Source organism: Eurypyga helias, unplaced genomic scaffold, assembly GCF_000690775.1.
Source record: "Eurypyga helias isolate BGI_N326 unplaced genomic scaffold, ASM69077v1 scaffold35479, whole genome shotgun sequence".
Taxonomy (NCBI): Eukaryota; Metazoa; Chordata; class Aves; order Eurypygiformes; family Eurypygidae; genus Eurypyga; species Eurypyga helias.
Genome location: NW_010272252.1, coordinates 15,936 through 28,596, shown reverse-complemented (window position 1 = coordinate 28,596; position 12,661 = coordinate 15,936). Strand labels below are relative to the sequence as shown.

The window sequence follows — 12,661 nt, the reverse complement described above, 5'->3', positions numbered from 1 at the left end:
GCAAATGATATGCAAATTACCATCCCCAGTCCAGCTGAGGGGAAAATTCAGGGCAGTGATGGGGTGAGCGAGGTGGGAAGTGTCCCTGCTGGTAGGAGGGGGTGAGGGGCAGCAGTGGTCCTACAGCTGGTAGAAGAATGCAGCCCATGTTTTAAACCCTCAAGGATGTTTGTTGTTGCAGAAGCAGCAGAGAAATTAAAATCAGAGACAGGGAGTACATGTAATAATTGATAGGTAACGTAAGAAGCTTCTAGTGCTTTTGCATTTCACTGAAAACCCCAATGAGACCCTGAGAGCACCGCTTTCCAGGGTGGGACGGGACGTAAGGCCCTTCTGTGCTGCTTCAGGGCTGTACCCTAACGCCGAGCCTGCAGACCCCAGTACAGCTACTGAGCCTGTGCCAACCAACAAGGACAACGGATGGGTTTGCAGCAATTCAGGTACTCACAACTTCACCCAAATCACACTTCTTTTGTTTTTCTCTAGAAATAAATCCTATTGACAACAGCTGCCTTAAATGTGGATGAGGGGGTTGTACTACAGTCTTTGATCAATTGTTTAAGTCTTATGTTTTGGGCTATATTTTACCCAGAGAAGCTGTGGGTGCCCCATCCCTGGGAGTGTCCAAGGCCAGGCTGGATGAGGCTTGGAGCACCCTGGTCTGGTGGAAGGTGTCCCTGCCCATGGCAGGGGGGGGGGCTGGGGGGGCTTTAAGTTCCCTTCCCACGAAAACCATTCCATGATTCTGTGATGATTAAGGGCTGAGACACATCCTGGTTATACTCAATTGTTTCCCATTTAGGCTAGACAGTACTTTTTTTGCTGGACAGCCTTGCAAATGCTCTGTGCTCTGAAGAGGTTTATTTCCTGGGGTGTTTCCTAAGCAAGCAGTTTCTTGGGGGTCCGTTTGAGCAGAACTTGGTTGACCTGGATGATTCTGTCACAGTAATGCTGTGAGTGGTCTGTGGAAACGCAGTGGGAGTGGCAGAGGTGTTGCTGTGCTGAACAGAGACAAATTGTAAGCCCGTGTATTTCTTCCTTCCAACCCACAGCTTGAAAATTCAACCTGATGTTGCAAGACTTATTTTTAGCCAGGCTGATTTATTGAGGTAGCAGGTCAGTGTCTGAGCTAGTTCATGCAAGTCCTTCCCCGGCAGCACGCAGTGACAGGCAATCCCAACTACGGTGATCCGTGGCACGGAGCAGGCGGCTGCGGGGGATGCAGCGGCAGTGTGGGATGCTGGTTCTGGGCAGGGCTACGCTCTGACTGCTGCTCTTCCCATCGTAGTTTTATCCCTGGCTTTAGTCCACATAAGTTGACATTTATTTTCTTTCCTTATTTGCTGAAACACCAGTAGTTTGGAATACATGAAAATGCAGAAGATGGGAATACATGAAAATGCAGAAGATGGGAAGGAGGCAGGCTGCATGACTCTTGGTACACTACTCCTGTGCTGGAGTTGATGCTTTGGGGTTGCCTTGGGTGAATGGTGACTTCAATTAATTATTCTTTCTCCAGGTTCACTTGCTGCTGCCTGGAGCTCTCCCCAGCACTGGCCGCAGGCTGGGCGATGGGACCAGAGGTGTGCCTTCCCGTTTCAGTTGGAGTGGGGTCAGGAGTGTCGGGCTCTGACCTGGCTGTTGTGCTGCAGAAGGATGAGGGAAAACGGGGTGACCTGTTGTAGGCTGAGGAGGGACAGCACAGCTGGATGTGTGAAACATTGGAATATTTTGGATGTGCCCAGACCTAAAATAAAGAAAATGCTTGAAAGGTTGACTCAGGCCACCTCCTCTGCATTTGGGCTGGGGAAACACAGTTCAGCTTTCAGCCTTCTGTGATGCTTTGTGCTCTCTGCTCTTCTGAAGGTGCTCCATCCCTTTGGATGGTGCAAAACTTCAGCAAGATTCAACTCAGACTTGAGTGTTTTACCCCTTCAGTTTATCTCCAAAGTGCTCTTGGTGCTGTTGCCCCTCCTCTGGTGTGTGCCTGAGCTGTAGAGTTTCCTCTGTGGAATTACAAGGAGCGGCTGAGGGAGCTGGGGGGTTCAGCCTGGAGAAGAGGAGGCTCAGGGAGACCTTATTGCTCCCCACAGCTCCCTGAAAGGGGGGTGCAGAGGGAGGGTCGGTCCCTTCTCCCAAGGGACAAGTGATGGGACAAGAGGGAACGGCCTCAGGTTGTGCCAGGGGAGGTTTAGATGGGCTCTCAGGGAAATCCCTTCCTGGAAAGGGCTGTCAGGAATGTGCTGCCCAGGGAGGGGGCAGTTCCCATCCCGGTGGGGGTTTCAGAGCCGTATGGATGAGGTGCTCAGGGACATGGGTCAGTGGGCGGCTGGGCAGTGCTGGGGTAATGGTTGGACTGGGTGGGCTTAAGGGGCTTTTCCAACATAAACTATTCTGTGATTATTATCCATTTCTGAGTCCACCCTGTGCAGAAGTTGTTACCTGCAGGAGATGCACAGAAATCTCTAAATCCTGAAGATAGTGGTAATTAAACCTGATCTTTCAAATATTAACCAGAAGCCCTGTAAAAGTTCACTGTATTTTCTGCCAGACCTACCATTGCACAATCGCCTCGGAGTGTCAGCACACGGCGAAGGGTTCGCTTTTGCCAAAGCAGGAGGGGGTGGTTGAAGGCAGGAGGTGGTGGCTTGTGAAACAGCCATGGGTTACACGCTGCTGCATCCTGGTCCTGTCTGTGTCTGACCTGGGCTGCATCTAGACAGCTGCAGCACGGAGCAGCAGCTAATAGCTCCAAATACTCCGTACATCTTTTTGCATTTGCCTGTCACTTTGTTCCTTGTTTTTCAACTGCCCCTCTCCTCTCAAGCCCTGCTGCTGGGTGCAGGGATGGGGGCAATGGGGGTGTAGCAGCCTCAGTGTTCAACCTGGGCTTGAAGGGGTGGTTCCGTTGGCATTCAGAAACGTGTTTTCCTGGGAGCTGCACAGCAGAGTCACCTCTGCCCCGGGCGATCAGCCCAGAAGTCACCTCCTGGCCGGGACCCAAGCAAAACACGGGATTAACTTTGCCCTGTGCATGTGCTGGCTTGTAGCTGTTAAGCGTCAGGGAGAGCCCTTAATCCTGTGAACTGGGGAGGAGCGGTGCCTGCAGACATGGGAGCCAAGCTGCTGTGCCTCCTGCTCACCTCTGTCCTCCTCGCTTACTACCTCTACACCCCAATCCCCGAGGACTTTGAGGAGCCCTGGAAGGTGATGCTCATCACTGCTAGCTTCAGGGCTGTCGGGCACCTGGTGAGTGTGGGGCTGGCCTGGGGGTGGGAACTGCGGAGCAGGGGGTGTTCTCAGTGCCTCTGTGGCTGATAGAGTACGGCGACGTGTGTGTCATACATACATGTGTTATCTATTTCAAGGACAGTAGTATCTAAAATTAAACATTAAAATACTGTGACTGACTGTAAAGAAACCTGGAAAACATTTAATTGTGCAATCTTGAAGAAAGGACACTTAGAGTGACTGGAAATGTGATATGTAATGTGAATGTGGATAGGTAATAGCAAACAGGTTTAATTTGCTTTACAATCCTTTGGAGCTGAAGCTCTGCTCCTTGAATTTTTCCTCAACCTGTGTACTGAGCTTCCTCTGAAGCACTGGGTGTGGGAAGGGAGAACTTCAGCACTCGTTAGATACTGTTGGTTTTTGTGGTTTCATGGACATCTACTGACAGCATGAGCCTAAAAACTACCCAGAGCTAATTACAGGGGTGATAAGTGTGTAGAAACGGAGATGTATATAACTTTAATACCGCTGTAATCTTGCGTACCAAAAACCAGTCTCTACTAAGTGCACAGGACCGTATGTCACTGTCTGGAGAGCCAGTGGCAGTCTACCCTGCCTGTAGCCATACGGCACTATGTACTGACGACGCGGTCCTTATGCCCGTCCATGCTATTTTTATATATACTACATCCCTGCCTTCTCCATTTCAGTCATGTCCTACAGCCATTTCCAACGATGGAAACGATCTGCAGGGCTGCACACTGTGCACAAACAAGCGCTGCAGCTCCCACCCCTTATGTACGTGAACCCGGGGGCTGTTTTGAGCCCAGCCCGTACATAACACGTGGTGGCTGCAGCAGCACAGCCAACACCTAAAAAACAAGGTCAGAGGTGAAGGTTTGGGGGAGGAGGGGGCTGAGTGTTGCAGACATCTTTCTGGGGTGCTACCAACATTTTGGGTCTGCTTTTTTCTCTAATATATATTTATTTGAAAGGAGGGTCTGAGGACCCAGGAGGAAAGTTTCTAGTCTTCCCTGAGGAATGCTGCTGCAAGGATGCCTGCTGCAGGCCCAAACACCGGCTGTCTGCTCCCAATGCAGGAGCTTGGGATTTTGCCTTTTCCAGTGTTTCGGTGACAACGCGGTGGGTGTGAATTTTGGAGTCTGTGGGAGCCACCTCTTCTGTAACTCTTCTGGTGGAGACAAGGGCGTGTGTTTTCTTGGGATGCCTCCTAAACATCCCGCTCCTGGACGGTATCTAGAACCAGCGTCACTCTCCAGAGACAGCCCCGTGCCAGCCTGTGTTTGCAGCAGGCACCTCTTGTGAGGTCTGTACAGCCAGCAGAAGGGGGACGCGGGGGGGTGGATTTTTTGTGTGTGCGTTTACTCCAGGACTCTGCTGCTCCCTGGTTTGTTTTGATCTTGTGGCTTGAGGTCTGAGTGCTGGGAGATGAAAAAGTGGTAAGAAAGAAGCCGTAGTTGGCACTTCTGATGTGCTGCCTTGCTTCTTCCCTTCCTACATCCCCTTTTGGGGTTGGGCTGCAAGGAAGGTCTGTGCAGGGATAACTCATTTCCCAGGAACCCCTCGTGTCGGCTCGGAGCTCGGCACACAGGAGCGTTTTCTCTCGGCGCTGGAGGACTGTGAGTTTTCACTCCAACGGGCAGCTGGTGGCTGTTGCGCTGGCAGCCTGTTAAGCCTAAACCCGTTACAGCAGCGGTGGTGTGGAGCAAAGCGGTTTTGTAACCCCTGCAGAGCCGTTATCCGAAGGGCCTCTGATGAAGATAGCCTCCCCGGAGCTGCGCTGGTGCAAGGGAGACTGGAGATGGCTCTGAAGTGCCCTAAACACATTCTGAACGTAGTAGGGCAACAATTTATAACCACTTAGTGGTAGGTCTGAGTTTGCAGAGGGGACCCTATTTTGGTCCTTCTGACTCCCTGCTGTTTGAAAAAAGGGAAAGAATTCTGCTATTCTCAAACCCTCCTGAGCAAGAGGGTCCTCTCCAGGCTCCCAAAAGGACATGCCAAGAAAGCCATGACATGGCACATCTCTATCTTCTTTTTGTCTTGTCTTTCATGGGTCCTGGGGACCTCTCCAGCTTCTGAGCCAAATTGTGCAAGGTTTTCCCTGGTTTCATGTTTCCTGACCTGGATGATTGTGTGCCAGTCCCGGGCTGTTTGCCCAGTGGCAGTGGGTGCTGAGGGGCTCCAGAGGCTGGTCAGAGGACTGGGGTCTGTTCTTGCCCTGGGTTTGCTGGAGGGAGGACTGCAGCCGTGCTTGGTGTCGCTGGCGTGCCAGCCCGAGGCGTGCTGGAGTCCCTTCATACCCGTCTCGCCGCAGAAGGGAGGTGGGGAACGTCTCCGTTGCCATGTCTGTGCTACAACGTCCCACACTGAGGTGCTGCCTCGCTGGGGAATAGCCTCCAGGAAGAAACTGGCCAGTTTCTGCGGTGCTGAAGCACCAAGTTCTTCATGGATTTCCAGGAATGTGCACACAGTCCGAGATAAAATGCGTTAAAATACAAAATGTAACACAACATCTTCCTTCCCGGCTGAATGATTCCCTGGCTGAGACTCTCCCAAAGCTTCCTCTGTCCGCAGCTGGGCTCCTCACAAGCAGCCAAGTCCAGATCTGAGCCCCGTGCTGCCCGGCTCGCAGGATGCCCATGCTCAGCCGACGGAAAGCTGCCGCGGGAGGGGCGTCTCCGGGTGAGCTGTCACCGTTGGCATAAACAAGGTGCCAAAGGCAGTGCCAGGCGCTCAGCCTGCCAAGGCACAGCCCGGCCTTCTTCCTCACAAACACATTTGGGGTTTTTTGTCTGTGCTGCCATGCTTCCCTTATGGAACATGGAGAAAGTGACTGTGGAAAACGCTTTCCAAAGCACAAAACCCACAACGTGTCCGGTTTTCCTCTTACCCCATACCACGCAGTGATCTCAGCCTGGGGACAGTGAGACCTCGCAGATGAGGGTATGATTTCCTCTCGTCGTTACAGGCCTTGGAACCACAGGCAGAGGTTTTCCAGGATGTGAAATGCCGGCTTGTGGAAAGACTAGCTCAGAGTATTGAAAAGCCTCCTGAAGCTGAGGGAGTTCCTCCCAGTGTGGGGTGCTTCTGCCAGCTCAGTGGAATTGCAGCAGGACCCACCTCGTCCTACGTATTTTCTGCAAGATGCTCATCCTCAGGGAAGATGCAGCAGGAGAGACACGTTTGTCAACTGTGTGATGACTGTGGCTAAAGCCACACAGTTCTGGCATGTGTACGCCTTTGTCTTCCCTGAGCGTATGGCGAGGAGCTGCATTTCCCTCCGCAGCGTGCCGGTTGCTGCCTGTTTGCCTTCACCGATGCCACGGCCGAGGTTGGCAGAACTCGCTTGGTCCGAGCCTTCAGCGAGGTGACGACTAAGTATGCTGGCAAAGGCTGTCAAGTATTGTCAGCCGTGTCTTGGCTGTATTCTCTTTTCTACTGACTTCTGAGAAAGTAGGTTATATGTAGATGATTAAATTGTTGATTTAAATACAATTTTTAAAGTGGAAAAAGATCCACAAAGCCAACCCAGCAGGGTTCGATTGTGTGATTTTACAGCATCAAAGCCTGAATGCCAGATGTTTTACCTTTCAAAAGGTGATCAGTTACGGGGGGGTGTGTGTGTGTGTTTTGCATTCTTCCTGGCAAGAATAAAGCATCTCTTGGAAAGCTAAACTTCCAATGGGTTCTGCACCAGGCTGAGCTACTTTATTTCTTATTAAACTCAAACCTGCTTTGAGTTCAATCTGCTTTTTACCTTCAGGTAATATGTAAGACAGAACTTGGTTCTATTACTTAATCACTGTTATTGCTGTGTGACAAGGCGGGGACTTGTGTGGGAAGTTGGGTCACATCCCCTGTTGCTGGGGGTGGTTATGGTGGAACCAAGGTGCTGGCAGCGGGCACAGGAACTGTTGGTGGCTGTCAGTAGCTCCCTGTGGCACAACGTCTGTACCTGTGCGGGCGGCTGTGCCGGTTTTGGCTGGGCAGAGTTAATTTTCTTCCCAGTAGCTGCTGCGGGGCTGTTTGGTAACACCGTGGGGTGTTGACTGTTGCTGAGCAGTGCTGACGCAGCGTCAAGGGCTGTTCTGCTCCTCGCCCTGCCCCGCCTGCGAGTGGGTGGGGGGGTGGGCACAGAGGGACAGCAAAGGGACATCCCACGCTGGGTCTGCTCACAGTAAAAGCTGGGGAAGGAGGAAGGCGGGACGTTTGGAACAAAGGCGTTTGCCTTCCCAGGTCACCATGATGGACACGCAGAGCGGTTTGGGTTGGAAGGGACCTTACAGCCCATCCAGTCCCACCCCTGCCGTGGGGTATTTCTGCATAAGGAAACACTGCTCAGATCCTGACTTGTTACAATTCCCCTGAGAGAGCGTGAGGAATCGTGGTGCGGGGGGCTGCTGGGGTTGAAGTAGTCGTGGGGAGCTGCATGTCTAGCACAGACCACATGGAAAAAACAGAAATGTTTTTGCTCGGCTTTGCTCTGGTGTGCCACTGACTCAGTCAAACTGAGGCAGTTTTAAAGAAAAGTGTTATGTTCATGGTTTAAAATAGCCTGTGAGTGAAAGGGATTCTGAAATGCTTTAGTCTGTGTGAGCTGTCACGATGCCAGAGAGCCAAAGCTGCCAAATATTAATCTTTGGAGCTTGCATTTCACCTGCAGGTTTGCTTTCTAGGGTTTGGGTTTGTTTTCATTTTATTTGGCAACTTAGAATAACTGTAACCTAATTTAGAACCACAGCATTTCATCATATATGTTTAAAACACGAATTTCAAAGGAAACAGCTTTAACAGTAATAAGTTGGCAATTCCTTGATTCTGAACCTCTTTTCCTCTATCAGGGAATTCCCATGAGGCCTGTTGGGAAAGTTTGCCCTGCCCTTTGGGTAGCGGTGCCGGGCACCAATGATGCCCAGGGGCACCGATGGCCCCTCTCCCCTCGGAGGGCTGCGTGGGCCGGGGCTCCAGCGCTGCCGTACGGCTGGGGTAGAGTCAAGATTTCTGGGAAAAAGAACCTCTTAAAGTCAGCACTAGTGTTTAAGACCCCCAGCTAATGCACATATCAGACAGATCTCAGTCAGTGTCATCCTTATTTCCCTTCCTGGAGGATGCTGCTCCGGGTCCCAGGTCAGGGAGTCACTGGGCTCATCCTTGGTCAGGCTTGAGCCAGCGCTGGGTGGCCGGGGTGATGGCACCCAGGGCTGTGGGCTGGGGGAATAGGGATGCTGCTGGCACGGTTATTTTCAGGTTTTTATTGTGAAGTATCAAACGGAGGTAAGGATTTTATGGCTTAGATGAAGCTGGATCCTCCTCAAGGATGACAGGGCAGGAGAGAGCTTCTCAAGGTCTGGTGGCACATGGAGCAGGATGACATATTCTCCTCCGCTGACCATGCGGAATGGACAATAAACCCACAACTCGGTGGAGAACGTCTCCGTTATGTAGAGAAGCGTGAAGGCATGCAGTGAATGGAGTTGTTACATGTAAACTGAAGAAATCAAGCAGAGCTTAATGTAGTAAAGTGGCAAAAAACATAAAGGCTAAAATCTGCCTTTTTAACATCTCAAAGTGGAGAAGCTATTTCCTTTTAATAACGTAAGGGTACTCATGTCTAAACGATGCTCTCTGGCTACTGAGATGGAACTGATCGTTAGCGACTATTGTGCAGCTTGAAGCCAAATCGTTGTATCCTCGTATCTGTGCCACCGGTGTCCTTGGCATCCTGACAGCATCGGCTGCTTTTGCTCTGGAGCTCATCACAGGAGCAGTTGGCGCTTGGTTCTGCGGTACCGGGAGAGATGAGGAGGTCCCACTTGCTGAGCAGACCCTTGTTCTGGGATTCAGGAGGCTTCAGCTGATTCTTTCTCGCACATCCTCTGTGTCCGTGTTATCCTCTGTACCTGTGCTTCCAGTCGTTGTCCTAGCAATGGGAAGCGGTGCTGTCCCCTGGGCTGCCTTCCAGCCCCCACCACTGAGTGATGCTGCAGCAACTTTACAGACGTGCACAGAGCATCTGCTGGCTTTACAGAAAAATTTGATCCTTGATTAAGGCGGCATTTAAACTCCTTTTTTTCCCTTGCCTTGGGCTGTAGGCTGAGGTGGCCGATCGGCTGGGCCTGATGCACTACATGGAAGCTCTGATGCTGATCACGGCTGCAGAGTACATCGCGCCCACGTCCGATGAGAACGTCACTGTGTCTGACACGGAGTTCAGCGGCGTGGCCGTCCGTCTGTACCTGCCCAGAAGGGCGACGGATGGGCTGAGGAGGGCAGTGGTCTACTTCCACGGTGGAGGGTGGTGTGTAGGACAGGCAGGTAAGCCCTTCTCCCTCACCCCCGGGGTCTGCATGGAAATCTCAACGGATGCCGGTAGCTCTGCCTCTTGTTCTATGGGACGTGCCACAGTGTCAGGGAACTGGTATTTCGCCAGTTAAACCCAGGTGGAGGTTTTGGGATGTCACCCGAAAGCCTCTGCACAGGGGAATGTGCTGTTGTGCACGTGTCTGTTCCCAAAGGTAGTGGAGTGTATTTTAAGTGACTCGTTTCATTTCAGGCATGAAATCCTACGATCATCTGACAAGGTGGACTTCAAACAAGTTAAATGCTGTCGTGGTATCAGTCAAGTAAGATTCCCCTTCTAGATGGGATGAGGGTTAGGAATAAATTCATCTCTTTCAAGTAATGTGATTTTGCAATGCCTTTTGCGGTGAGATGCTTTCCTGCTTTAAGTGTCTGTGAACAAAAGCTGTCGAGGTGTGGTGGTGAATTGTGGTTGGTGGCTATTTTGGATATTGCTTTGTGGAGCTGGGTGGGTGATAAAATATTTGATCCTCAGGGATAGACAGATAGTTCCCACTTCTGCGGGCCCAGAAAATAATAAACCTTCACCAGCCAGGGCAGATGTTGGCAAGCCTTTCTCTTTATTAACAGCAGGAAGTGACACGCTTCTGCTTGGCTCTGACAGTTACAGGTTGGCTCCCAAATACCATTTTCCCGTTCAGTTTGAAGATGTCTATTCGGTGACAAAGTTCTTCCTCCAGAGCAGCGTCCTCTCCCAGTACGGGGTGGACCCGGACCGGGTCTGTGTTGCAGGAGACAGTGCTGGTGGCAACTTGGCTGCAGCTGTGGCACAGCAGGTAAAAACCCAACCAACCAAAAACCCACCACCAACAACATCGAAAAAACCCAAAAGAGCTGGTTTGTTAGCTCAAAAAAATACTTTTTGTCCTTTCACGAGCGCTTACAACAGACTAACAAAAACCTCTGCTCAAAGGAAGCACACCTCCCACGTGTCTCGTGGTCTGTGCATGCGGGATGGCACGTAACCTGCAGGACTGAGCCTCCTGGCAAGTGAATTGTCCCGAGACGTGCAACGGCGTCGAAGTAGCTTTGACGCCGTGACATCCCCCAGACCTTTATACCCTAAAGACAGGCGCTCTGCCCTGGGGTTAGGGCACACATCACTCTGTCGTTAAGCACAGACTGACTGGTTCAGGTATGTTGTTTGAAAAGGCAATTTTAGCAATTTGACTCAGATAGCTGTAAATAGCACCAAAAAAAAGAAAGGACCAGATGTTCCAGTGTCACTTAAACGCACATGGCTTTGGTGCCTTTTGCACTTCTCAGGTTTACTAACTAGTGCGAGGTAGTTGCTGTCTTGAAGTTATTTGTATGATAATGAATCTCACTTGGAATGGTGGTGAGTTTGCTGGGGATGCTGAAGGCAGAAAATGAGGCAGAAGGTGGAAATTTATTAGTGAAGAGGGAAGAAGGATGATTGGAAATTTATTAGTGAAGAGGGAAGAAGGATGATATGTATGAAAAGTCTGTGCTTAGTTTATCACTTTTTATATTTTTTGTGTCTAAAATGCACAGTCGTAGCTGTTTGAGTACCAACACCTCAGGGTTTGGAAAGAACCCAAATGGATAAACTCTAAACTGTGAAATTATTAAAAGGAGCTTCAGAAAAACTGCAGGTTTTAAGCTAGAAAAATAGATGTTTTCTATAGTTATAGAAAAAGCATTTGTAACTATGGAAAACCTCAATGCTTCAAAAAGAATATTTCCCAAATATTGTTGTCCTTCAACATAAGAACTAAATAACAAATATTTTAAATTCTCAAAATGAAATTATACAACATACTCGTTTAGGTGACCTGCCTATGAATTTAGAATTTCTTTCAATTGATCTATCCTGGATTATTGATAAGCTTATTTTGCTTAAGTTGTAAAACGTGTGTGTTAATTCCTTCCTTTTAAGGTCTTCAGTCAGTGTAGGAGAACCAATGCTTTTCAACTGACCTTTTGTAATTATTTCTATCCTACAGCTGTTGGAGGACACTGAAGTCAAAACGAAGCTCAAAGCCCAAGCTTTGCTTTACCCTGCTCTCCAAGCCCTTGACCTGAACTTGCCATCTTACCAGAAAAATGAAAACAAGCCCATTTTACCCCGGTCACTCATGGTCAAGTTCTGGAGTGAATATTTCACTTCCGATCCATCCCTCAGGGAGGCGATGGCCTCCAACAGGCACGTCCCGGTTGAGTCGAGTCACCTGTTCCAGTTTGTGAACTGGAGCACTTTGCTGCCCGAGGAGCTGAAGAAGGGTCACGTTTATGCCCATCCTGCCTACGGAAGCCCCGAGCTGGCACAGAAGTACCCGGGGTTTCTGGACGCGAGGGCAGCCCCGCTGCTGACAAGCGATGCCCGGCTACGCGGGCTGCCCCTCACCTACATCCTCACCTGCGAGCACGATGTCCTCCGGGACGACGGAGTCATGTACGCCGAGCGCCTCCGGGCAGCGGGCGTTCCCGTCGCCCACGATCACGCCAAGGATGCCTTTCACGGGGCAATGATGTTTGTCTCCAGCCCAGCCGAGTTAGCCGTAGGGCACCGGCTGTTGAATGGGTATATCAAGTGGTTGGATGAGAACTTGTGAGTTGGAAATGTCGCCCTAATATGCCTGGAGCTGCGTGAGTTTTTGGGTGTGATTGCAGTCTTTGTTGTGTTGCCCCAGTGTCTGGATTGCAGCGTTTCTCGTCTTCTCTGGCAGGGAAATCAGCCTGATTCCAAACCAAGTGTCCTTTCGGTGCTGCGGTCCAAGCTCAGAACCCCATAAACGGCTTGGGACTGCCCTGGGATTTCTCTCCTGGCCAGGACGAGGAGGGTTGCTGTGTCCAACCCTGCCCACACGCTGCTGGGCTCAGCCAAGACTCCGGCTGGCACCGCCGGTCTCTTGAGTCGGCTGCTGCTTGTTCCCTCTGACGGTGATGTGTTCACCTGGCAGGCTAGTGCAAACGGGAAAGGGCGCTGTCGGCACACGGGACGTGCCCCCTGTCCCCTCCTCGCTCCCTTGTCCTGCGGGACGTGCCAGCGAGGCCTCGCAGCTGCCGTCGAGCAATGGGC

At 50.9% G+C, this 12,661-nt stretch overlaps 1 protein-coding gene across 1 annotated transcript; it reads left to right on the top strand.

Annotated features, from left to right (window-relative positions):
- The first annotated feature begins 3,111 nt into the window (after positions 1 to 3,111).
- AADAC (arylacetamide deacetylase) lies at positions 3,112 to 12,194 on the top strand. Its single transcript, XM_010159074.1, has 5 exons — positions 3,112 to 3,249; positions 9,351 to 9,573; positions 9,812 to 9,881; positions 10,223 to 10,394; positions 11,586 to 12,194. The coding sequence occupies exons 1-5, from the start codon at positions 3,112 to 3,114 to the stop codon at positions 12,192 to 12,194; spliced, it is 1,212 nt and encodes a 403-aa protein (XP_010157376.1).
- Positions 12,195 to 12,661: the final 467 nt, after the last annotated feature.